Source organism: Capra hircus, chromosome 8, assembly GCF_001704415.2.
Source record: "Capra hircus breed San Clemente chromosome 8, ASM170441v1, whole genome shotgun sequence".
Lineage (NCBI taxonomy): Eukaryota > Metazoa > Chordata > Mammalia > Artiodactyla > Bovidae > Capra > Capra hircus.
This window is the reverse complement of record NC_030815.1, coordinates 36,214,480-36,242,082: the sequence shown is the minus strand read 5'-3', so window position 1 is coordinate 36,242,082 and position 27,603 is coordinate 36,214,480. Positions and strand designations below refer to the sequence as shown.

The following is a 27,603-nucleotide window of genomic DNA, read 5'->3' as shown; positions in this document are numbered from 1 at the left end:
CTCCATTTTCTGGGAAGTGAAATAATTATTTTAATTAAATATGTAATTTGGTAAATAAATGAGAGGTAAAAATACTGTCTGGATACATTTCCCACCAAAAAATGTTTACTCTTCAGTGAAAGAAGGCATTCATTTAGAAATTACAGATTAATTGAGTTTCAAATACTTTTAGCACAGCAGAAAGTAGACTATAAGTAAAACTGCTGTTTAAAATTCTTCCCTTTGATTTAATTAAGTCAATTTTTTTTAAGTCAGAAAGGCAAACTGAGAAATAGCTGTAGAGAGCCAAGTATCTGTATTAAAAAAAACAAATGTTCTGTGTTTTGAATCAGATGTGTCATTTCAATTCACTTCCTCACTTGAAGTCAACTCTGAAAAGATAAATATGGATTGTGTGTTTTTAAAGCTAGAATGTTATGAACTTATCTATAAAACAGAAACAGACTCCACATGCATAGGGAACAGACTTCTAGTTGCTAAGTGGGATGCAGGGTCCAGGAAGGATAGAGTGAGAGGCTGGGATTAGCAGAGGCAAACCTTTGTATCTTTGTCTGTATCTGTATCACTGAATCACTTTGCTGTACTGTAGAAATTAACACAACACTGCAAATCAATTATACTTCAAGTTTCTTAAAAATCTAGAATTTTGTATAGATATTTTAAAATATCAAAGAAAAAATGAAAACGGGGCCCATTTTAAGGTACAGGCTAAAATAGATGTATCCTATAAAAGTATACCTATATAATTTCTCAGATGCTTACCTGTGCATCAGCCAGCATGACATCCTTCAGCATGGGCTGGCCCTTGGGCTCACCATTTTCCATCCTCACATAATGCACCTGGTATCCTCTTATCTGGCCATGCTGTTTATTGGGCACAGGTGAGCGCCATGAGACTTTAACAGATGTTGAGTTGACAGCCTCTACCTCGACTTTGCGAGGAGGACCACTAGGAACTGGAACAACATCATTGGATAAAAGAAAATTATAGGCACTTGTCCCACCCAGTCAGAGCATTTTCTTTACTTAGGTTTAAAAAAAAAATATGGGTAGACCCCACCATGTTTGTTTGTGGAATACAAACATTTTCAACCAATGAAAATGCTCAACCAATCTGCTCTACCTTTTAAGAAAAGATCAAAAAGCATGACCAATGCCAAAAAAAAAGAAAAAAAATGGAAGAAAAAAAGAGTATCAGAGAAATAGAAAAACATGTAAAAATGTACAAAAGCCAAGGAAGATGCTTTGAGGTTCAAAGCATTAAAGCACAAAGAAGTATAGCATTGAAATAATAACAAAAACTGGTTGTTGATTGCTGTGTGTGTTTTTTAGGTTTCTTTTTTAGCAGAATAAAAAGATTCTTGATTATATGGATTTTCTTCTTTTTTTTTCCCATATCAAAGGTATTCCATACAACAGATGCCAAAAATTGAATGTCGAGCATCACTGTCTCTGAAATGTTCAAGACAAAAAGGCAACAAGAAGATAAGAAGGCGCTTTTGAAAAGTTAACATCAAAATGTAAAAGTAGCGACTACAAAAAGCCAAGAAAAACGCAGAAGACATTAGATGGAGGTACAGAGAAGGGCCTGGATTGCAAAGTCACAGGAGCAAACTGTTCTTTAAAAAGGAAGCAAATGACTGTGTTGAGATTAAAAAAAAAAAAAAAAAACACAAAAACAATAAAAGATTCCCAGGCTGTAGCAAAGATAGGTCTTTAGCAAAAATTGCTGAAGTTACAGTGACACTGGGTAAAAAAAGATGAGCAGAGAAAAGCACATTACTGTTAGCCTAAGACAGCAGAGCAAGACCGTGGTAGAAGGGTGCAAACTGATGGAGCAGAGGCAACATACCATCTTCATCGGTTCGAATCAACACGGACAAGCTCTCAGGGCCAGGGCCGACGTCGGTGTGGGCTGTCACAGTGATCCGGTATTCAGTCCATTTTTCCAGCTGTTCCAAAAGGTATTTGGTAGTGTCCGAAGGGATTCCCAAAATCTCGTGAGGTTTGTCATCTTCTCCGTCCACTGCAGTATACTTGATGGAGTATTCAGTAATAATGCCATTCTGTTTGTCCACTGGTGGAGGTTGCCAACTTACCAAAATACTAGTGGAACTTGGACTGGTGCAACTAATGTCTTGAGGAGGAGCTGACGGCTCTTATTTTGGTAGTGAGTTAAAGGAGGGTTTGAGTGAAAGGACAGGAGTGGTTGGAAAAAAAAAATGATAAAACAAAAGAAAAGGCGAAAATAAATAGACGAACAAGAAGGGCAACAAAATGAAAATAAGACTTTGAAACTTAAAATTTTAAAGATAAATTTATGAACCTTGGCTTAGTAATATGAATAAACCAAAAAATGAATAAATGACCAAAAATAATTGTTAAATAATGGGTGGGGGGAATATGTGAAAATGAAATCTTAAGGTAACAGAGCCTCAAATAAAGTTACCTACCTGCAATTTAAATTCTTCTTCTAAAACAATCCCTCAGTATTCCCCAGCCCTATTTTACAGACTATCGAACTTCATAAAAAGCTGCAAACAGTACAAGATGTGTTACATGAGAGTCTGATGATGTTTAAGAGACGCCATTTCAAGCTTTGGTTACTGAACTGCGTTCTGATTCATATACAGTATTTATTTGCAAAAAGGTTCTTCAGTGTGAAAAGTGGCAATAACTGTTAGATGCCCTTCTGCCAATTAAAATCTTAAAAAGAGAAATAAATAAAAAGCCAAACAAACATAAAAGGGTTCCCTCTGACTGTCTGAAAATCAGTATTCTGACCAGTTCTAATGAGAAGTGTTAGCCTAATACTGATCATAGCCCATAGACAGTGAGCATGCAGATCGATAAAGGATGAAAATGCAGTCCAAGGTTTACCTACCCGAGGGTAAATTTCAGGCTGGTTGATTCTGACTGTAACTTGTACTTACCCTATGTCAGCTTCCAGTGTTTTTTAAAAAAATTTAACTCTTCTTGGGACATCATTGCTAGTGAAGAATTAGATCCCACCAGCAAATTTTGGTAAAATCAATAAAAATCATCTATCCCTTACAAAATGTCAATAACACAGCCATTAAAAAGAACTGTTTAAAAAAATCCTGAGAACCGTCTGGGAAAGATTTGACTTATCTTCCAATTTGTATGTAGCTCTTTTCATTTTGTATATAATTATTCATATAAAGTAGAATTTACATGAGAGTTAAAAGATAAACTTTCTTAATGCCCATTCTAATACAAACTAGTCACCTTCTGAGTAATTATTTTCCATCAAATAAATCAAACATATCATTATTTGAAAAAAAGCAAGAAAGAACAATGTGACTACTAAGTTACTTTTTCAAGTTAGTAATATATATTCCTAAAGAAGCACAAAGAATTTAGATGAAATATATGTAAATATGTATGCATATAAGACAATATATATGATTGAAGAGTAAAACATTTCTATTTTTTTTGTATTTGAACATGCAGTTTAAGTAGTTCTTTATATTTTGTGAACCTTAATAATATGTAGTGTCAGGTATATCTTATTATATAGACAATTATCAGTCTTTCTTAATTTACATGTCTTGTGTTCTTCATTATAGGCAGTCAAAATGAAAAGATCTTTGTACAGACAAAAAGAAAATTATCATTAAACAGCCTTGTAAATCTGGCATAAGACTTGCAAAATCACAAGAACATCATTTTTATTGATTCTGACTATAGGTTCTTATATCTCAAATTATGAAACTATTTCATATGCACTATCATTCATAATAAATTGAGTTGTTCATGTAACAGCAAAGACTCATTTGTAATTCTTTTTAAAAAACTGATTTGGTTTTCACTGCATTCCTACTTTCAGACCTCCTATTCTGGGAGAGTATATGCAACATCACTTGAAACTCTAATAAAGAGTAGATAAGCTTTTGATGTGGTTACAAAATTCCATTCTGTCTCTTTGTATGTAAGTATCTATATATGCATTTGCTGTGCTGTGCTTAGTTGCTCAGTCATGTCCTACTCTTTGGGACCCCAAGGACTGTAGCCCACCAGGCTCCTCTGTCCACAGACTTCTCCAGGCAAGAATACTAGAGTGGGTTGCCATGCCCTCCTCCAGGGGTTCTTCCCAACTCAGGGATCAAACTCAGGTCTTCTGCAATATAGTCAGATTCTTTACCATTTGAGCCACCAGGGAAGCATGTATGTGTACATTAGATGTATATATACAAAAAAAATTTGTAAAAAAAAACATGCAAAATATAATAAAGCATGTGACCTTCCTGTTAATTAAATGTCTGATTTTAAGAGTTATCTTCTGCAATATTACTTATTAGCCTGCCTGGAACTCAAGGAAGACATACAATACTGCACTGATTTACATGTTTCAGTTTTAGAAGAAAGGGAATGTTATAGGAATAAACTATAATCAGTAAGGGATTAAGCAACAGAATACTAATACTTTTCATATGAATAATCATGGGTTGAGGAAAACTATGAATTTTATCATCAAAAATTGAAAAGATTTATCTATAGAAAATGAAATTCTGGAAGACTTGCTTATATGAAAGGAAACTCATTCTCTAAAAAACTGTAAATTTCATGTTTTCTGATAGGTCTAACAATTAGGTCAATAGAACATCCTCTTTATGAAATTCCACATATTCATTTTATACATATCTATGTCACTATATCACAAATAACATAAAATATACAATACTTTTAAAATCTAAGGAAACTCAAAAAAACCATTCAAGAAAAAATGGTTGTTTAATAAATTATAGAAACTTACTAATAAAGAGCAAACAGTAGTATTATATAAGCCGCCAGACTTTCCATCAAAAACAAGCTGCCATATAACACATTATACAGAACAGTCCTCCCTAGATACAATGAACTCCATTGTGATAAACACAACTATGCTTTAGAGTAATAGTCCTCAAATGAAAAGAAACCTGAGGAAACAAAATACAATTTAGGATTGCCACTATACTTATTCCATTGTTCCTAAATTTGTCCAAATACAGATCTTCTGTGAATGTTTCAAATTTCCATATGAACTACTTGCAAAGTTAACAACAAACTGGGAACAAATACGTGACATAAAGACTTGGTCGTTAGCAAAGTTAAAATCTGCGTCCTTCAAAGAGATGAAAGTTCGGTCTTTTGCTATATTTGCTAAGCCCTCCTCTGACTATTTTGCAGTGTTCTCAACTTGAATTTTGCTTTACAGCCTTATAATTCATTAACTGGGACCTGATCCAACGCTTTTACCCATTATTCTCAAGGAGGTTTACTGTTGCTGCTGCTGCTAAGTTACTTCAGTCCAACTCTGTGTGACCCCATAGACGGCAGTCCACCAGGCTCCCCCGTCCCTGGGATTCTCCAGGCAAGAACACTGGAGTGGGTTGCCATTGCCTTCTCCAGCAGGTTTCCTAACTTCTCTAAATGACTTTCGATTCCAGACGTGAGAGAATAGCATCTGTCATTTGAACTCAGCCTGAAAACCAAGGTCTTGATAACTCTAATCTCTAAAACTGGACACTTGCTGGTATAGACTACCAACTATTAAAAGAATATGAATTAGCAAGTCTGTTGGTGAGGATAAAAGCCAGCAACATGGCCTAGTGAGAAAAAGGGGCAGAAAATAAGCAAAGAGAGACACCTACTTGACTGCATGGTTCTGGCTGATATTTCAGCTGTGGAAGCACCCAGGCCTTGGGGAGAGCGTGCCGCCAGACGGAAGTAGTACAAGCTGTTTGGTCTCAGCCCTTGCAGTCTGTAAGATGTCCCTGGCTCAATGGTGATCCGTTGCTGTGGATATGTAACAAGGGAACTTGATCATTTTCATGAAGATCTGTGCATGTATTTTTATCACACTGCTCAGAACATCAGATTTCTGTCATGAGGGTTATAATGTTATCAAAATATCACAAACAGAATCAACAGTGAGTATCAAGAGCCCCACTAAGGGTATCACATAATGAAGATTGTTGTTTTTAGTTGCTAAACCGTGTCAAGCCTCTGCGACCCCATGGACTGTAGCCAAGAAGGCTCCTCTGTCCATGGGATTTCCCAGGCAAGAATAGTGGAGTGGTAAGTTTCTACAAGTAAGACAACTAGAAAAAAGGAAGTCAGGGATCTATTTAATGATATCACAGTGTTTCAAATACATTAGATAAGGGGCAGTGAGAGGCCACCACCCTTGAAGGCATTTGAACTTTAAGGCATGTGTGTGGTTGTGACATTCTCCACCAGAGAAACTGACACCCATTCCTGACAGTGGCTATGCCCAACAGTCCATTTGAAGAGATGTCTAGCTCATTTCCCATGACAGCCTGAAACCCAAGTATGGGCAAAGAAAATATGGCCAGAAGTAACATAACAATGGAAACTGGCATACAATTTACATGACGGTGTTATAAAAGAGATCTGAAGTTGCCAAGGTTGGCAGGGATAAAAATTAGATGTTAGTTACTAAAGAAAGCTGGCTAATGTATATGAAACCATATCATTACTCTAGGTTGATTTCAAATTAATTAAGTTATTTTTAATTGGAGGATAATTGCTTTACAATATTGTGTTGGTTTCTGCCTTATAGCAACACGAATCAGCCATAGGTATGATGTATGTCCTCTCCCTCTTGAACCTCCCTCACTCTTCCCACCCCATCCCACTCCTCTAGGTTGTCACAGAGCACCAGATTTGAGCTCCCTGCATCATAGGGCCTACAGGAAGGAAAAAGAAACCACAAATTTTTCTATAACCTGACATCAAAAAGGGCTTCTGAAATCAGTGGTTTTTTTTTTTTAATTGAATGTTGTAACTCTTATTTTCATGCTTGAAATCTGCCTTGGCCATTTTAGTAAAAATATAGCTATCTATGGGTAATCAATCTCAGATTGAACATGAGTCTGTAGCAGACCTTAAAAAACATACTAATATGTAATCTTGTAATGGCATCAATAATCTTACAAGGCTTTTTATTAAACAGTGTTTGGCGTTCACACAAACCAGAAATCGGGGAAGGGGAATTCAAATATAAAACTAGAAAAAAACATCCTTAGGGTGTTCTGGCTTGCAAATAAAAAAGCTTTCACAAATTTTAGACTTACCAAATAATAAGAAAAAAAAGTAATTTCGTAAATAAACATTTGTAAAGCAGAGTAGGGATGCCAACAGTCAGGTATCCAACCATTGCCAAAAGACCACCTGTCTCATAACTGTTTTTATTTTCAATAGGGTATGCAAGTCAGGAAGAAAGTTAGAATTGGACATGGAACAACAGACTGGTTCCAAACAGGAAAAGGAGTACGTCAAGGCTGTACACTGTCACCATGTTTATTTAACTTATATGCAGAGTATATCATGAGAAATGCTGGGCTGGAGGAAGCACAAGCTGGAATCAAGATTGCCGGGAGAAATATCAATAACCTCAGATATGGAGATGACCCCAACCTTATGGCAGAAAGTGAACTAAGAACCTCTTGATGAAAGCGAAAGAGGAAAGTGAAAAAGTTGGCTTAAAGCTCAACATTCAGAAAACTAAGATCATGGCATCCGGTCCCATCACTTCATGGGAAATAGATGGGAAAACAGTGGAAACAGTGGCTGACTTTATTTTTGGGGGCCCTAAAATCACTGCAGATGGTGATTGCAGCCATGAAATTAAAAGACGCTTACTCCTTGGAAAGAAAGTTATGACCAACCTAGAGAGCATATTAAAAAGTAAAGAAATTACTTTGTACACAAAGGTCTGTCTAGTCAAAGCTATGGTTTTTCCAGTACTCATGCATGGATGTGAGAGTTGGACTATAAAGAAAGCTGAGGGCCAAAGAACTGATGCTTTTGAACTGTGATTTTGTAAAAGACTCTTGAGAGTCCCTTTGAGAGTCCCTTGGACTGCAAGGAGATCCAACAAGTCCCTCATAAAGCAGATCAGTCCTGGGTGTTCATCAGAAAGACTGATGTTGAAACTGAAACTCCAATAATTTGGCCACCTAATGTGAAGAGCTGACTCATTTGAAAAGACCCTAATGCTGGGAAAGATTGGGGGCAGGAGGAGAAGGGGACGACAGAGGATGAGATGGCTGGATGGCATCACCGACTCAATGGACATGGGTTTGGGTAGATTCCGGAGTTGGTGATGGACAGGGAGGCCTGGTGTGCTGTGGTTCATGGGGTCGCAAAGAGTCAGACAAGACTGAGCGACTGAACTGAACTGAACTGAAGGATTTTAAACAATTTAATGTTGACTTATGTTGTACTATAAACATTTGTAACACGAGTACTTAAATCAACACTTTAGTTCTAGAATTTTTTGAGTTATTAATTGGAATTGGCTTTTTTAGCTAAACCTAAAAGCACTGCTCTTAGAACCTGCTCACTTCAGAGATGTAACAAAACAGGTTTATTAACATTAACTTTGTATAGCATTCAAAGTGATGAGCTACAAGTTAATTGGTAATAGTTCACTGTGTTTGTGAGACTTAAAAAAGTACTCTTTGTTAGAAATCAGGGCTGTTTTGCTCTGTGAAGTTGGCTTTTTTTAAGAAAAAGAATGCTAAGAGATATAATAAAATGGCTTGGTGAATCGAGTTTTCATATACAGTTTTATAAACTTTTTTGTCCTGATGTTACTTAATGAGTTTCATGATAAATGAAATATATATTATTATCATATATCCCCTTTCTGAAAATATTAGATGTATCTTAAGAGTGATTTATAGAATCTGTTCAAAGTATATCCACGGGCCAGTGTATCATGAAGTCAAGAGAACAGATTCTAGAAATTGTCTATATGAGGCTTTGGGCAAATACTTCAACTCTTTTTTTGTATCTGTTTTGTTAATATGTGAAACAGATCAATAATAGAGGCTGAGACAAAGCACTACTGTTGGATTGAGTTAATATATGTGAAACCCTTATTATAGTACCTGTAAATGTATGTTATTCTGATTTTTATTCCTCTTTTTAGTAACTATTAACAATTACTATTCTTCTATACTTATTTGCATAACCTAATCAAATTACATGTGTGTGCATGTGTGTGCGTGTGTGTGCACCAAGTTGATTCACACCTGATTCTTTGTGACCCTATGGACTGTAGCCCTCCAGGCTCATCTGTCCATGGGGATTCTCTAGCAGAGAATTCTGGAGTGGGTTGCCATGGCTTCCTCCAGAAGATCTTCCCAACCTAGGGATTGGACCCACATGTCTTGTGCCTCCTGCATTGGCACGTGGGTTCTTTAGTACCACCTGGGAAGCCAATAGGTGTTGCTATAGATATAGATACATACACACTCATATCAAACAATCAATGGCACACGAATGAACATTTGCTCTGGGGCATCTTTCTCTGAAACCAGTTGGGACAAATTCATCTACCCAAAGCCTTGGAGCTCACTTAGTCAAGCGTTAACTGTGACTTAAGTACTTTAATGCAGAAGACAAAGAAAGGAAATCTCCAAATATCAAGGAGTATGTTCTTTTACAACCCAATACTTCCCTAAGTATCTTGGAAACCTGAATTTAAAACAAGAAATCCATTAGAGACAATAGCTGTTTTTTTGTCTCTTCTGTCCTACCCCCATCAAGTCTCCAAACACTCTTCTTTCCTTTTTTTCTTTTGGTCAATTTTCTCTTTTTATGAATAAATCTTTTCTACCAATGTCCTCAGTAGCTATCTGACCTTTCAATGGAACTTGGGCAAGTAAACAGAATGAGAGTAGTGTCTCGATGCCATGAATGGCGACAAGGCGAGAAGCGCAGTCCTACCTCCTCTCCATGCTCCCCATCTTTGTAGACCAGTTCATAGTTGGCGATGGTGTCTGAACGTGGAGGCGTCCAAGAGAGCAAGATACTTGTTTCGGATTCAGGTTCTGCCTTGAAATTTAGTGGCTGCCCTGGGACTAAAAACAAGAAAGCAAAGGATTAAGCTCATTGTCACCAGAAATAATCAGAAATTCTTGCATTAACTCTTTAACCTTTCAGTGTTCACATGTATTAGTTTAGTGGAGAGTAAGGTTTCTTACACTGTCCAAGTTAACCTATGAGTACAAAGCCCACTTTTTCTCCTTTAAGGGATAAGGACAATGTTATGAATATTGTCCTTGTCCTTGAGTGGTTTAATATATATGTAAGATGTGGAATTAGCAAATGTAAATATATCAGTTTCTGAGTTCAACTTTAAGGATAATATTTATTATAATATTGTTATAAGCAATAAATGTGATGATATTATAAGCAATAAACATGATTTATATAGAGTACTTGGAATGAATACTGCCTAAATCACATAAAATGTTAAATACATAAAAGCTATTGCTATTTTACAACTTAGGAGGAACTTATTTTTTAGTACTATAGTTTACTTTCAGAACAATTTCCAATTAGGTTTATAAAATCTCACCTTCACTCCATTAGCAAAATCTATAGGCAAGCATAATGATTAGTATTTTTTTTTGTTACCAACCCATTTTTAAACAGATGTAAAATAAAGAGAATTTAAAAACCTAACACTAACAATTCTTTCTGACCTCTAAATGAGTTTATATGAGTCAATACACTAGACCCAATATAAATTTAATATTGTCCCAAGTGAGAAAGAGCTAAATTACTACACAAGTTAAAAAGTTATAGACTACACTTACAATCACAAATATATGAATTTAATATAGGTTTCCCTGGTGGCTCAGACAGTAAAGAATCTGCTAGCAATGTGGGAGACCAGGGTTCGATCCCTGGGTTGAGCTGTTCCCCTGGAGAAGAGAATGGCAACCCACTTCAGTATTCTTGCCTGGAGAACTCCATGGACACAGAAGCGTGGTAAGCTCCAGTCCATGGGATCACAAAGAATCAGACATGATTGAGCAACTAACACTTTCACTTTCATAGGAATTTAACGGAGGTCATCTATAATTTGTACCTTGGTCATGTAATCCATGCAATAGACAATTTGGAACAGCTATATATCAGATGAAATCAAGAATTGGATCTAATTGAAAACACCTTACACAAGTGTTGAATTAGAATAAATTTTACCAACACCAACCTCCTAGTTAGCACCTAATCCCACAAGGTCCTCTACCCATTATATACAAGGCTGATGCACTTCAAGGCATCAGTGGCACAATCACCCTTACTTACGCTGTTCTTGCCCAGTGTCTACTCTGGCTGATGCCCATGTCTTGTGGCCATTAAATATTTTGATCATTACTCCTGATATTATGGTATGTTTCAAAGTGCCATATCTGAATATATGTCCGTATGCCCACAAGTTCACATGGGAATTGTGTGTATATTTAAATTAAAAAAAAGACAAGAATAATACTCCACACTAGAGGGGAAAAGAACACCTCAAGTATTTTTTTGGCAAATGAGCATAAGCATTCAAAAATATGTACAAACAACATAACTTGTAGCTGATGTATGACATCAGTTTCTTAAACAATAATTAAAGCATCATTTTCAGAAAGTCGCTGGAAATATAAAATGCAATGCTTCCTTTTCTTTCTGTAGTCATCTCTCTGCAGTATGACTAAAAAACTGCCTTTTGTTTGAAAAAGAGATTCGAGTTTAAAAGGCCCTACAATGGTTTCTGGGATCCCTAATTATCATTTCATTCCTCATCTGGTCTGTTAACCTGTGAGTGTGTGTGTGTGTGAACAAGTGCACACACTCATGTCTGGACTGATGCGTAAGGCCACCAATAATCAGTGCTTCATATTTCTAATTAATCTTCTTTTCTCCCCTGTTGTACCACAGGCTTTGAGATACTCATTAATTTGATGCCTCCAGAAATGTACTTTCTGAACTGGATATCTTTTTTTTTTAAAGTACCTGCCCAATAGGTGACCTAACACAATCATTCACACTGAGAGGTGAGAGGTGGGGAGAAAAGAAGGGATCAAGAGCAGGTAGAACAGAGGGAAATAAGAAAACAATCAGGCAAATAGCAAATCAAAGAGAAAATGCATAATTTTTAAAAGGAAAATACCAAAATCACAGGCAGGAGCGACAGTGGAAGCCAAGAATGATCAGACAGATGGGGGAATGATGTTTGAATTCTAATATTCAGAAGATGAAACACTTTCTCAACCTAAAAATACACATGCCTATGCATATGTATGCAGTCACTTCTTTTTCTCTAGTTTCATTCCAACTTCCACAAGTCTGGGAAAGAACACCTTGTGATAACTTCTGACATAATCCAAACTGAATAAAGTACTGTCAAGAATTAACAACACAGACAGTATTGAAAGGCTGCTCTCAGGATAATAAATGCTGGTTATATATTTCCTCCCTGCTAATGCTAATAATAAATTGAGTGACAGCGACTGAAAACATTGTGGGAATCTAATTAACTTTTTCTTACTTAAACTGTTTACTTTTTTGCTTTTAATTTGTCTCAAACAAATTCCTGGTAGGTCCTGATGTTTCATCCTTGTTTAGTGCCATACACTTCCTTTAATCCCCTAATTCTGTTTGGTTTTACTCAAAGCCCTCTCTTTCTAAATAATGAAATAGCTACATCAAAGTCTCAGAGGGTGTAAATGTTCATTTTATCCTTGCACAAAGTAAGTAGTGATCACGCAACTGGATAGTTAGACTTTTTAAATAGTACAATGAGGTTGTTCTCCTCTGCTACATAATACAATGAGGTTCTCCTCCTCTGCTTTCACCATCTTCTTTTGAAGTGGGCTGGCAGATAATTTATTAGATTGTAAACTTGTAGTAGAAACACCAGTGCCTAGAAATGCCAGGCGGATGAGAAGGCTGTATGGACACAGGGTCACAGGAGTGCCTGGGCCACCAGAAGGAGCCAGTGATGCTCTAAGCCAGTAAACTGCTGCCTTGTGGGATGTGGGTTCAGTTTTGCCCAAGCTTCTGATTTTTCAACAGAAGTTGATAATGAATCTTCTAGGTAAAATCTTTCAACTTCCTTATAATCTTAAATAAAATGAAACAGTTGAAATGAAATAAAAAAATACTATATTGGGCAAAAGATGTCTACAGACAAAATCTAGATCTTTTTGTCATATCAGGCTCTGTGCCCACACTACTCAGACTTTTCTAGGGAATTTGAAAGTGAAAGTCACTCAATCCTGTCTGACTCTTTGCAAACCTATGGACTGTAGCCTTCCAAGCTCTGCTCTCTCTGGAATTCTCTAGACAAGAACACTGGAGTGGGTTGCTATGTCCTCCTCCAGGGGATCTTCCCGACCCAGGGATTGAACACAGGTCTCCTGCATTGCACACAGACTCTTTATGGTTTAGGCCCCCAGGGAAGCCCAAGAATACTGGAGTGGGTAGCCTATCCCTTCTCCAGGGGATCATCCCAACTCAGGAATCGAACCCATGTCTCTTGCTCTGCAGGCGGATTCTTTACTGTCTGAGCCACCAGGGAACTGTGGGTTCACCTTATAAAGATATTGCTTCCTCAGTGTCATTTAGTCACTGCTGAAACATCCACAATGAAGCTGAGGCTTCAAAGGAAAAAAAAAGCTATGATAGTAATGTATTTACTTATATATTCCCCAAACAAATTAGTCCTAATGATCATAATATATGTTTAGAAGAAAACACTTTAGTGGACTCCCAACTGTCATATTTATTTTGTCTGTGCCACTTGGAGACACAGGGAAATTTCATCACTGGTCAGAATTTTACACCAAATACAATGCTACAAAGGCTCTATTAACATTTACTTTTGTCTTCTTCCATACCCTTTCCCCTCTTTCTCTCCTTCCCTGACTGTCTCCCTCCCTCTCCCCTTTCCTTCTCAATATATACATGTATATATATATCTATACACACACACGACTGAGCGACTTTCCTTTCACTTTTTGCTTTCATGCATTGGAGAAGGAAATGGCAACCCACTCCAGTGTTCTTGCCTGGAGAATCCCAGGGACGGGGGAGCCTGGTGGGCTGCATCTATGGGGTTGCACAGAGTCAGACACGACCGAAGTGACTTAGCAGCATATATATATATATATAAATAAATAAAATACTCTCACAATGTTTACACCACAAACTTGCTGACATTCTTTTATCTCATTTACTTCATGTTAGACTATGTATATTTAATTTTTATTCTATTAAGAGCTTTACTATTTTGTCCCATTTCTCTCACTAATGAACCTAAGATTCTTTTTATGGGAAAATCTGATTCTGGAAAATATATGGAAGAAGAAGAAGAAGAACAACAACAACAACAAAAACAACAAAACTCACCCAGAAATGTAAGTGTAGTAACTGTGACCAGAAACCAAAAAATGTACATGTGGCCAGAGAAAAAGAATGTAGAAAAATAGTTTTTCTTTAAAATTATATTTAATAAATCCTTATATTTGGTGAAGTGTTGCTGTTATATCCTTCTTCTTGATTGCTTATTTAATGTCCACAAAGAAATATAAATATGGGTTATCAATTCCCTAAAATAAGATTATAACCCATTGAGAAATGTAAAATATTTGCATAGTAATACAATTATACTCAATACAAATATCTGAAGGCAACTTAGAGAGAATGGAGAACGAATAAAAAGTGAAAAGAAAATCTGCATGGCATCTAAACTTTGATAATTAGAAGCAATCAAATTTCAGTAGATTTTAGAAGAGAAACAGGTTAGCACACATATAAGTTGGCTAAAAAACAATTTTACCTCACCATAGTATAAATATGAAATGTACCGAAGAGAGAAAAAAAACCCTCAAATAACTTATTGTTAAAATAGCTGGTGCTCTAATAAGGCACATATTTAAAAATGTGAGTATCTAGCATATTGACAAACAGTAACAACAACAATAAAACAACAGCCAGAATTATAGCGGAGGTAAAACAAAACCAAATTCAAACAAGGAGTCAGGTTTCTAAGTGCTACAGATATATTATTGACAAAAGTAGTACTTAACACACATTCACCTACATAAATCTTGTTCTCAACTGTCATTAAACATCAATAAGAAAAAGTTAAATTTTATTACAGTTGTATTTATAGCCATAGCTCCTTTACTCATTGCTAAAATAACCTAGAAAAAGCATTTAAATTTTTGTTATTGGAAGTCAGTCTTTTTTAATTTGCCTATATTGACTTGTTGATATATATTTAATAGTAATGAAATGATTTAAAAATTCTGAAAATCTAAAGCACAATGTCTCTAAAATGTCATAGTTCTATAACAACTTTGCTCCTTCAAAACATTTAAAGTTGATTTAAAGTTGATATGACTCATTAATATTTACTTAGTAAATGCATATAATTATTTTCCTTTCAAAGACCTATACTATTAAGGTCTGCACATAAAAATCAGTACTTTCTCCAAGAATTTATTGAATGCATAGAAGAATTAGAGGTCAGATGTGTTTTCTAAAGAAAGTTCAGAAAAAAGACACGCATTAGGATTTAACAGCTTTATGATTGTCCCATTAGCATGAACAACATACATTTATTTCAGTGCACAGGTTTAAGGTGCTAATTTATTACATTTCTTTAGAAGAGTTTTATTTGTACTTCTTTTGTAAAATATAGTTACCCTACATTCTTATATAATTACATATATGAGAAAACTATAACAGACATCTTTTCCGAAGTGTCTTTCTATTGCAGAGTTTTTATCCAACATAACGCAAAGACTTCCCTTGTCAATGACCATACAGTCAACGTATTTTCAAGGTGAACTAGTTGCAAGTAATTATAATGCCAGAAGTTAAAGCGATGTAAACTCTGGATGATTAATCCATACATTTAGAAAATAATCATTTTAACAAAAACTTTTTTATATTTAAAATCATTTAAAGATTATGTGATAGTTTCATCTGCACTAATATTCATAATTAAGAGACTATATTACTGACTATAAATAGATACCCAAGAAAAAGATTCACAAAAAGGCAAAGTGGTTGTCTGAGGAAACTTACAAATAGCTGAGAAAAGAAGTGAAGCGAAAGGCAAATGAGAAAAAGAAAGATATACCCATCTGAATGCAGAGTTCAAAAGAAGAGCAAGGAGAGATAAGAAAGCCTTCCTAAGTGAACAATGCAAAGAGAGGAAAACAACAGAACTGAAAAAGACAAGAGAACTTTCAAGAAAATTAGAGATACCAAGGGAACATTTCATGCAAAATGAGCACAATAAAGGAAATGGTATGGTCTTAACAGAAGAAAAAGATATTAAGAGGAGGTGACAAAAATTCACAGAAAAACTAAACAAAAAAGATCTTAATGACCTGGATAACCACAATGATGTGATCACACACCTAGAGCCAGACATCCTGGAGTGTGAAGTCAAGTGGGCTATAGGTAGCATCATTACAAACAAAGCTAGTGGTGGTGATGGGATTCCAGCTGAGCTATTTGAAATCCTAAAGATGATGCTGTGAAAGTGCTGTACTTAGAATGCGAGCAAATCTGGAAGACTCATCAGTGGCCACAGGACTGGAAATGGTCAGTTTTCATTCCAATCCCAAAGAAAGGCAATGCCAAAGAATGTTCAAACTACCACAGTGTTGCTCTCATTTCACAGGATAGCAAAGTATGCTCAATATCTTTCAAGAGAACTTCAAGAGGCTTCAATAGTAGATGAACCGAGACCTTCCAGATGGTCAAGATGGATTTAGAAAGGCAGAGAAAACAGAGGTCAAATTGCCAACATCTTTTGGATCATAGAAAAAGCAATAGAATTCCAGAAAAAAAAAACAAAAAAACAAAAAACATCTACTTCTACTTCATTGATACACTAAAACATTTGACTTTGTGAATCGAAACAAACTGGAAAATTCTTAAAGAGAGATGGGAATACCAGACTACTTTACCTGACTCCTGAGAAACCTGTATACAGGCCAAAAAGCAACAGTTAGAACCAGACATGGAACAAGGAACTGGTTCCAAATTGCGAAAGGAGTACATCAAGGCTGCGCATTGTCACCTTGCTTATTTAACTTCTATGCAGAGTACATCATGCCAAATTCTGGGCTGGATGAAGCACAAGCTGGAATCAAGATTGCTGGGAGAAATATCAACTACCTCAGATTTGCAATGACACCTCCCTGATGGCAGAAAGCAAAGAGGAATTAAGAGGAATTTTCTTGATGAAAGTGAAAGAGGAGAGTGAAAAAGCTGTCTTAAAATTCAACATTCAAATAACTAAGATGATGGCATCTGGTCCCATCACTTCATGGCCAAACAGAGGGGAAAACAATGGAAACAGTGACAGATTATATTTTCTTGGGCTCAAAAATCACTGTAGAGTGACTACAGCCATGAAGTTAAAAGATGCTTGCTCTTTGGAAGAAAAGCTACGATAAACCTGGACAGCTTATTAAAAAGCAGAGACATTACTTTGCTGACAAAGGTCCATATAGTTACAGTTAAAGCCATGGTTTTAACAGCAGTCATGTACAGATGTGAGTTGGCCATAAAGAAGGCTGAGCATAGAATAATTGATGCACTTGAACTGTGGTGTTAGAGAACTCTTGAGAGTCCCCTGGACTAAAAGGAGGTCAAACCAGTCAATCCTAAACGAAATCAACCCAGAATATTCATTGGGAGGACTGATGCTGAAGTTGAAGCTCCAACAGTTTGGCTATCTGAGGCAAAGAGCTGACTCATTATAAAAGACCCTTTTGCTGGGCAAGATTGAAGGCAGGAGGAGATGGGGATGGCAGAGGATGAGATGGTTGGATGGCATCACTGACTCAATGGACATGAGTTTGAGCCAGCTCTGGGAGATGGTGAAGAACAGGGAAGTCTGGTGTGCTGCAATCCATGGCGTCGCAAAGAGTTGGACACGACTAAGTGACTGAACAACAACAATAGATAGATATTTTGATTGTCTATATTCCTAGAAATTATGAATTTACATCAACTCCATTTATATCAATATGTATGACAGTACTCTTGGAAAAGATCAAAAGTAATAATGTCTCTCTTAAACTCACTTTATTTCTAATTACCGTTTCTGCAGAGTCTGATTTTAAACAAAAACAGAAATACTATTGTCAGGGAATTAAAGGTAATATAATGAATGTACCTTTCTGATTAAGTAGACATGCAATATATATCTCTCTGGATATAAAATTAAAATATATTTGAGAAGTTTATATAGATATATTACTGACCTGTGAATTTTTTTTAGGTTCGGAAAAAACAAAATATTAGTGAGAATAATCATAAACTTAAATTTTATATAACCTAACTAAAATAACATTTTATAATGGTTTTATGTTTTGCTGAGCAGTGGTTCTATGATTTAGCTAATCAAGAGCACCTCAGCATTAATTATATCAGAACTAACATCATTGTATTTGGCAGGTGTCCACTAACATCAAATGGCCTTTGTTAATTAAGTCTGGAGAACAGATCAAATCATTGTGCCATTTCGGAAGGTTTTCTTAGCCTATTGATCTTGGCAGGCACAAGTCATCATGTCATTATATATCTTCTCAATCAATGGGTATTAAAATCACAACTATTATGCAAGGTTCTTGGAAATATCTTAATGTAAAAAAAAAGAAGTTAAACAGAAATTGATAACAGCTATTCTAATGCATCTGTGACCCATTTATCTAGATTTTTTTTTTAGGTACAGAGTCCCTGGATCACATTAACTCAATTGCTCCTGTCACAATATTACCTTCACTGAGTAATGATTTATGTTACATTATGTCCCCTGGTAATATAGAAAATCAAAATATGGTCTATAGAAACATCAGTTCTATATCTTTCATTAAATTGTGACTGAAAGCATTATCGTCTGCCATTCCATGTTCTTAAGATAAGGATCTCATGATTCTCAGAGATTCTTATGTTTTGGTTGAATTTAGTTTCAGAAACTATTTGGTTTCTTAGCTAAATCCTCCTGTCATAAGAAAAAAAATAAAACACTTTCATATTCATGCTAAAATTTGTAGTTAGAAAATTAAGAACCAGATTTAGTGATTAAGTATAACCTCCTCCAAATAAAAAGGTATTCCTTCTTCTTTTAGATAAATATAGTTTTTTCCTATGTAAATAGTTTAATGTACCTCTGTACTGTAATAATCGAATAGCTACTGCAAGTATTTCAGAAGTAAATCATACTTAATTCTTGGATACAATACTTGAAACCCTGTATTTCCTGCCTCTGTTCAAAAACCCAGTAGGAACCAAAAAAAAAGAAAAGATATTTGTAAATTATTAATTTAAAAGACAATGGTGCTTCAGCAAAGGAGACAAAAAAGAAAATAAAAAGATAACCCACCAATTGGTATTAGGATAATGGATAAGGAACTAGTCTCTAAAATTAACAAATAGTTCACGATGCTTAACAGTATCAAAACAATCCACTCAAAATGAGCAGAAGACCTAAATACATATTTCTTCAAAGAAGAATCAGTTCAGTTTATTTCAGTTCAGTCGCTCAGTCATGTCCGACTCTTTGCGACCCCATGAATCACAGCACGCCAGGCCTCCCCGTCCATCACCAACTCCTGGAGTTCACCCACTCACACCCATTGAGTCAGTGATGCCACCCAGCCATCTCATCCTCTGTCGTCCCTTTCTCCTCCTGCCCCCAATCCCTGCCAGCATCAGAGTCTTTTCCAATGAGTCAACTCTTCACATGAGGTGGCCAAAGTACTGGAGTTTCAGCTTTAGCATCATTCCTTCCAAAGAACACCCAAGGCTGATCTCCTTCAGAATGGACTGGTTGGATCTCCTTGCAGTCCAAGCGACTCTCAAGAGTCTTCTCCAACAACACAGTTCAAATGCATCAATTCTTCCGCGCTCAGCCTTCTTCACAGTCCAACTCTCACATCCATACATGACCACAGGAAAAACCATAGCCTTGACTAGACGGACCTTAGTCGGCAAAGTAATGTCTCTGCTTTTCAATATGCTGTCTAGGTTGGTCATAACTTTCCTTTCAAGGAGTAAGTGTCTTTTAATTTCATGGCTGTAATCACCATCTCCAGTGATTTTGGAGCCCCCCAAAATAAAGTCTGACACTGTTTCCACTGTTTCCCCATCTATTTCCCACAAAGTGACGGGACCGGATGCCATGACCTTTGTTTTCTGAATGTTGAAAAGGCAGAGGAACCAGAGATCAAATTGCCAGCATCCGTTGGATCATGGAAAAAGCAAGAGAGTTCCACAAAAACATCTATTTCTGCTTTATTGACTATGCCAAAGCCTTTGACTGTGTGGATCACAATAAACTGTGGAAAATTCTGAAAGAGATGGGAATACCAGACCACCTGACCTGTCTCTTGAGAAATCTGTATACAGGTCAGGAAGCAACAGTTAGAACTGGACATGGAACAACAGACTGGGTCCAAATAGGAAAAGGGGTATGTCAAGGCTATATATTGTCACCCTGCTTATTTAACTTATATGCAGAGTACATCATGAGAAACGCTGGACTGGAAGAAACACAAGCTGGAATCAAAATTGCCAGGAGAAATATCAATAACCTCAGATATGCAGATGACACCACTCTTATGGCAGAAAGTGAAGAGGAACTAAAAAGCCTCTTGATGAAAGTGAAAATGGAGAGTGAAAAAGTTGGCCTAATACAGATGGCTAACAGGCACATGAAAAGATGTTCCATGTTGCTAATTATTAGAGAAATGCAAGTCAGAACCACAATGAGATATCACCTCATAGCAGCCAGAATGGCTATCATGAATAATTCCACAAACAATAAATGCCAGGGGAGGTGTGGAGAAAAGGGGACCCTCCCACACTGCTGGTAGAATATACACTGGTACAGCAATGGTATGGAGTTTTCTTAAAAAAGTTAAAAACAGAGTTGCCATACGACCCTGCAATCCCACTCCTGGGCCTGTATCTGGAGAAAAACAAGATCTGAAAAGATGTATGTACAGCAGTGTTCATTGCAGCACTGTTTACAATACCCAATACCCAAGACATGGAAGCAACCTAGAAGTCCATTGACAGAGGAATGGATAGAGAGACATGGTACATATATACAATGGAATATAACCAGCCAATAAAAGGAATGAAGTAATTCCATGTGTAGCAACATGCATGAACCTAGAGAAGGTCCTACTACGTGAAGTAAGTGAGACAGAGAAGGAGAAATATCCTAAGACATCCCTTATATGTGGAACCTAAAAAGAAATAATGCAAATGAACTGACGTGGCAGAAACAGACTCACAGAGTTGGAGACCAAGCCTACGGTTGACAAGGGTAAGGAAGCAGGGAGGGGCAGTTAGGGAGTTTCGGATGGACACAGACACACTGCTATTTTTAAAATGGATAACCCACAAGGTCACACTGCATAGCACATGAAACTCTGCTCAATGATTTGTGGTAGCCTGGATGGGAGGGAAGTTTGGGGGAGAATGGATACATGTATAGGTATGGCAGCATTCCTTCACCACTCACCTAAAACTATCCCAACATTGTTTCTCAATCAGCTATACCCCATATCAAATAAAAATTTTGAAAAGTAATAGAAAAGAAAATGGTGCTTAAAAGAATCTAGCTGCTGCTGCTGCTGCTGCTGCTGCTGCTGCGTCACTTCAGTCGTGTCTGACTCTGTGCGACCCCAGAGATGGCAGCTCACCAGGCTCTTCTGTCCCTGGGATTCTCCAGGCAAGAGCACTGGAGTGGGCTGCCATTTCCTTCTTCAATGCATGAGAGTGAAAAGTGAAAGTGAAGTCGCTCAGTCATGTCCGACTCTTTGCAACCCCATGAACTGCAGCCCACCAGGCTCCTCCGTCCACGGGATTTTCCAAGCAAGAGTACTGGAGTGGGGTGCCATTGCCTTCTCCAAAAAGAATCTAGAGTATCCAGATGATAACCTATGACCCAAAGGAAGTTACTGACTCTTTTTACCTTTACTGATCCTCAATTTACTTGAGATAATTCCACATCTATCTAAATGAGTAGGAAGAATTAGTACACCCAGAAGCAGACTGCCCAGCATGTTAGTTATGATGATGATGATCACACACAACTGAAGTTAGAAAATATTTCTGTCCATTATCTAATTGATTGTCTTGTTACGGGTTGAAGAGTCTCCCACAAAAATGATCATACGTTGAATTTCTAATACCAAGAACCTTATTAAGTGACCTCATTTGGAAATAAAATTACTGCAGATATAATCAGTCATTGTATTAGATGTAATTAGTCATTATCAGGATTACATGGGATCATTAGGTTGGGCCCTAATCCATTATGACTGATACCTTATAAAAAAGGGAAATTTGGACAGAGAAACATGCATCCAGGGAGAAGGCCATGAACAATGTAGGCAGAAATCACAGTGATGCTTCTACAAGCTGAGGAACAGCCAAGATTACCCGCAAACCACCAAAAGCTAGGAGCGAGCCCCAGGGCCTCCCTAACAGCTCTCAGAGGGAACCAAGCCTGCTGACACGTGGTTCTCAAATTTCTAGTCACTACAACCAAAGACAATCCATTTTTGTTGTTTCAGCCACCCAGGAAGTAGCATTTTGTACAGCAGCCTTAGGAAAATTAAAACAAAAACAAAAACAGAAAAAAACTACTACTCCTAAACTCTATAAGGGGGTTATTACTTTAGATGAGAAAACTGAAGTTCAGAGAGATGAAGTAACTTGTCAAAGGTTATAGAGCTAAAAATGGGACTTAAGGATTCAAACCTTGGTTACATTACTCTAAGATCAGAGTTTCTTTCCGTATAAACGCTGAAAAACCTAAAAACCTAGAACTGGAGTTTAGGTATATACTCTTCCTATATACTTTCTTATATCTTTAATGGTTATTTAACTGCTAGAATAGTATAATAAAAAATAATCTCAACAGTTGACTATTTTCAGTCAAGAAAAAGAATGAGATTCACTGATTTCTACATTTTTCAATGAGAAACTTATGAAAAACTTACTCTATAATACTTTCATGCATATTAACGTAAGAAACACAGAAGAACTGTGAACACAATAAAAGCCAAACCAAGAAGATATATGGATGAGTTTTAGTAGAACAATGATAAAACACTTCTACAGTCATCTTTTTGATATTTTAGTGATAAATCCATGAACAAACCAATAAGAGCCAAGTAACAGTATGAGAATAAAGGTAGGAGAGCTATAAACATACTAAATTTCTAGTAGCCAAGGCGAACGTTCTCAAGCCACAAGATTCAGAAAGTCCACAACATAAAAACAAGTCAGTGGTTAAACGTAAGTTTACCGACTTTTGACAGCTGAGAAAATGTAATGATTCATTTTCAGGATTACCCATGAGCTATGACTACAGATTATAGACACGCTCTCCAATTATATGGTCTATATGTGGACTTTCAGAACAAACCAATGGCATGCCGCCAAGACAATCACAGATTAATGCAGGATTGAAAGTGTCAGTCACTCAGTTGTGTCCAACTCTTTGTGATCCCATGGACTGTAGCCCACCAGGCTCCTCTGTCCATGGGGTTCTCCAGGCAAGAATACTGGAGTGAGTTGCCATTTCCTTCTCCAGGGGATCTTCCTGACCCAGGGATTGAACCTGGGTCTCCCGCATTGCAGGCAGATTCTTTAACCATCTGAGCCACCAGGAAGCCCCAATAACAAGTTTAAGAGGCTCCAACAAAATAAACAGTCACATGAACAGTTCTCAGATATTTAAGAATAAACTTAAAAAGAAACCCACTATGGTTTATTCCCATGTATGTGTGTGCATGCTCAGTCATGCCCAACCATCTGGACTGCAGCCACCAGGCTCCTCTGCCCTTGGGATTTCCCAGGCAAAACTCATCCCATGACAAACTGATCAATTTTGAATCTAAGACCACAGAAATCTGATATCCTCTTATAAAAATAAAACTACTAGAAGGGCCAAGTTTTTCTTCATAAAATCACTGGTGTCTGCTCTAACATCCAGTAAAAAGGATGAATAAGGCCCCAAAGTTTGATTTCAGATACTGGCAACTGTCTTTACCCATGAGCCCATACAAAGACAAAAAAATTAAAAACATTAACAGAATATTAATTTTTAAGCAAGCTGCTTCCTGGCAAATATAAACCATTTACATATCCAAGGCCTCCTGACAAATGGTTTTAGTTTTAACTTTATCTTGAATTATCCACTCCTCCACAGATTAAATAAATTTTGGGACTCTTCTATTAGAGTTGCTAATATAAAGGAGCACGGTTCTTCTATTCTCTAAATGCTGCATGGTGGATGCATTCATCCATCTCCTGCAGAAAGGCTTCAAGTCATTTGGATACAAAAAGAAAGGATGCTACATACAGGGGTAGGAGAGTAAGAGTTATAGACGATTAGGTATATGCTATAAAGATATATTGCACAGCATGGGGAATATTTAGCCAATATTTTATAATAACCATAAATGGGGCATTACCTTTAAAACCTGTGAATCACTGTATGGTACACTGGAAACCTATGTAATATTGTACACCAACCATAATTCAATTAAAAAAAAGATGTTAAATACATCCTCTTTTCAAAGGACTGTATTATTTATAGTCTTTCAGTGTCCATGCCTGTTCCTTTTCACATGCCTTAACTCCTTACTTAGAAGCTCTAAATCTCAAAAACTAAACTGTCTACTATCTTTATTCTTTGTTTTTGCCCCTGCCATTTCTTCGCACCAACTCTTCTCCACCCTACTCCCCATTCAGAAGCAGACCTACCTCCTGTCTGAGTAATGACTTGAATGTCACTTGAAAGAGGACCATCTCCAATTGAGGTAAAAGCCAGAACTTTGACAGAATACGTTTTCTGGGGCACTAAGTTGCCTATAGTCGTGATCTGGCTGTCAGCTACGTTGTGTTTCATCCAGTTGTTGACATGCTGAGTGGGATCCATTGTATAATAAACTCTGTATCCTTGAATCTGTCCATTTGGTTCTTCAGGCTCCTTCCACTGTACCAGAATGGTGGTTGAACTCAACATCCGTGCCTGGACATCCCGCGGGGCGCTGGACGGTGCCTGCTCGGAGGTCTGCGTCAGCACGGGCTCGCTGGGAGGCCCCCGCCCAATGTTATTGACAGCGACGACCCTGAACTCATAATCCGAGTAGGGGCTTAGTCCGGCGACACTGTAGCGTGTCGTTGCCACTCCATCAATTTCTTTGTAGGGTTCCTCAGCATTCTTAGGTTTATGCTGGATGATGTAGTAAGAGACTGGCTCGGGGTTCCCAGAGTCCCATGTCAGCGTGATGCTTGTAGCTGTGCTCTCAGTCACGACAGGCGTTCCTGGAGGTTTGGGTAAGGCTTGAGGGAGAAAAAAGGCCATGAACACCCATCATCTTTAAGAAATCACAAGATTCCATAACTCTAGTATTAGAGTGATGCGATTGCGTATCTAGCGAAGATTTAATCAGATGAAATCATAGCAAAGTACAGTTTTCTAAGTGGTCAGGATGTACAGTAAGACATGCGCAGGTAGCAAACCCCAGGTGACTAGAAGTGTATTATACAGCATTGCATTTGGGGGCCGATAACGAAATCCACCACTTACTATCTATGAGATTCTGGATACATTGCTTAATTTCAGTTTGCTTTAGTTTTCTCATGTGAAAAATAGGAAAAAATGCATTATTGGAATTGTACAGTTGGGTAACTGTATTTCATGAGTTTGTGGTGAAGATTAATGAGCTAATCCAGTAATGCTCTTAGAATGTATCTGGCACCCTGAGAAAACAGTGGTTCCAGTTATTACAATGACTATAACCAAAAGTTTGGCCAATGAGATTCCCACTTCAAAAAAATGATACAACTAAATACTAATAAACATTGAAAAGAGCAAAATTTTAAATATAATGAAATGGTATTCAATTGCTATAAGAGTATTCATTGTTTTCAAGATGTATGACATAGACAACAGTATATAACTTTTTAAATAAATTATCTAACCAATAATTTTAAGGTTAACAAAGAATAACAATTTGAAGTTAATCAATCAAATTCATGCTTTTTTACTTAATATTCAAAATATGCTGAAGGAACTAAGTTAAAGCCTATCCAGAAATCTCTTTTAAAAATATTTTTTTGTCATAATATATATTCTATATCCAATATCAGTAACATCATATTATAGCTACATGAAAAACATTTCAATTAACTTCATATTTTAGAAATCATGTTCTTTTTTTTTTTTTAGAAAAAAAGCACAACTCAAAATGCTACTAACTAAGAAAAAAAGCCATCTACACCAATGGCCTCGTATTCAAGCACCTCCCCTGGACAGTGATTCAGAAAGGTATGGTGTTAGGGAAGAAAGGAGAATTTCACAAGCTGATTTTTTTAGAGAAAACTCAGACAGTAACACTCCTATAAACAGCTCTTTAGTACTCTTCTTTCCGTTTCAACTTAAAGAAAATAAAACACTCCTTACAATGGTAACTCTTCAAGAATAACAAACTTGTATTTAATCACTGTTACACCAACAATACCTAGAACACTGTCTAGACCTGAGTAGGTTTTTAAGAAGCATTGTGAAATGACTACCTAAATAAATGAGTCCTTTCTCTAAGGTGCTTTTAGTTTCGATTCACTTTTTGCCATCAAGTTTCACCCTCATGTTTTATTATTTATGTTGGAGGAGGAGGGGGTAGGGAAGTGGCAAGAGTCAGGAAAACAAAGATAAGAAATTGAACAAGATATTAGTTTAATGTGACTCCTGCTTTTGCATTCCTGAAGGTCTTTAGTAAATCTTCAAATATTTAAAGCTGACATGGTTAGTATGGGAAAGGTGATTCAATATTTGCATATGACTCTAAGAACCATGGAATGATAATATTTGGCCAAGGGATTTTATGGAAAATAATAATAAAAAGACATTTGTTTAAATATTCTGGTCTGGCATTTTGCAAGAAAGCAGATAATCTGAATTTTCCCTAGATGCTTTTCTGTATTCTTGAGGCAAGTAAAAATATTGCTAATTAAAGATGTGTGTTTAGTGATATTTAACAGATACTCTCAGTTTCACTAAGTGACGCCGATTATACAGTACAGGTTTTGTGTCTGTAATAGTATGCTTAGTACAGTAATTATATGTAATGAAACATTACTCTTAATATTTTAAATGATGAAATATTGAAAACGGTGTGTACCTTGTTCTTATGTCACATTATTTTTATACGGTATATAGTAAGTATATATATATTTGGTCAAATGTATGGCACTGATTACATTATGTGTGGTCCATTATTTTTTTTAGGGTCACAATTCCTAGAAGGGGAAGATAATTTGTGTTCACTTTGCAATAGTTCCAGACATTTGCATAAATCTAAAGTTACTCTCATACTGACTCATTTTAGGAAAGTTTTCTAAAATTCTATAAATACTTTGTAAAAACAGCTGGTTCCCTCACATATTCATTTCCCCTCCTTTGATTCAAAAGTAACCAAGGCATATAATTCATTGGTTATAGTCAGTACCCTTATTTCAAGGAAAAAAAAATCGTTGAGCACTTCACCTACACAAGGTGAGAGATGAAGCTAAAACAGAATATAATCACACTTACATTTTGCATTTTAATGGCAGAGTCTATAAAAAATTTAAAGCATCTATTATTAGACCATGTTGATTTCAACTCTATTTTTCTGTCTTCTGGGATTTTGAGCATTTATTAACACTTACTTGGATTTTTCTGTCATG

General features: G+C 36.6%; 1 protein-coding gene across 34 annotated transcripts in view; it reads right to left on the bottom strand.

The window, feature by feature from the left end:
* PTPRD (protein tyrosine phosphatase, receptor type D) overlaps positions 1–27,603 on the bottom strand; it is a 573,002-nt gene that overhangs the window by 191,042 nt on the left and 354,357 nt on the right. For 17 of the 34 annotated variants that reach the window (XM_018051970.1, XM_018051972.1, XM_018051971.1 and 14 more), the window contains 5 exons: positions 24,634–25,215; positions 9,763–9,896; positions 5,655–5,799; positions 1,853–2,158; positions 763–956 (listed from right to left, as the gene is read on the bottom strand). In XM_018051970.1, the coding sequence (XP_017907459.1) occupies positions 763–956; positions 1,853–2,158; positions 5,655–5,799; positions 9,763–9,896; positions 24,634–25,215 (1,361 nt within the window). The remainder of the gene's footprint in view (positions 1–762; positions 957–1,852; positions 2,159–5,654; positions 5,800–9,762; positions 9,897–24,633; positions 25,216–27,603) is intronic. The other 17 variants (XM_018051994.1, XM_018051995.1, XM_018051998.1 and 14 more) reach the window with 2 other exon arrangements.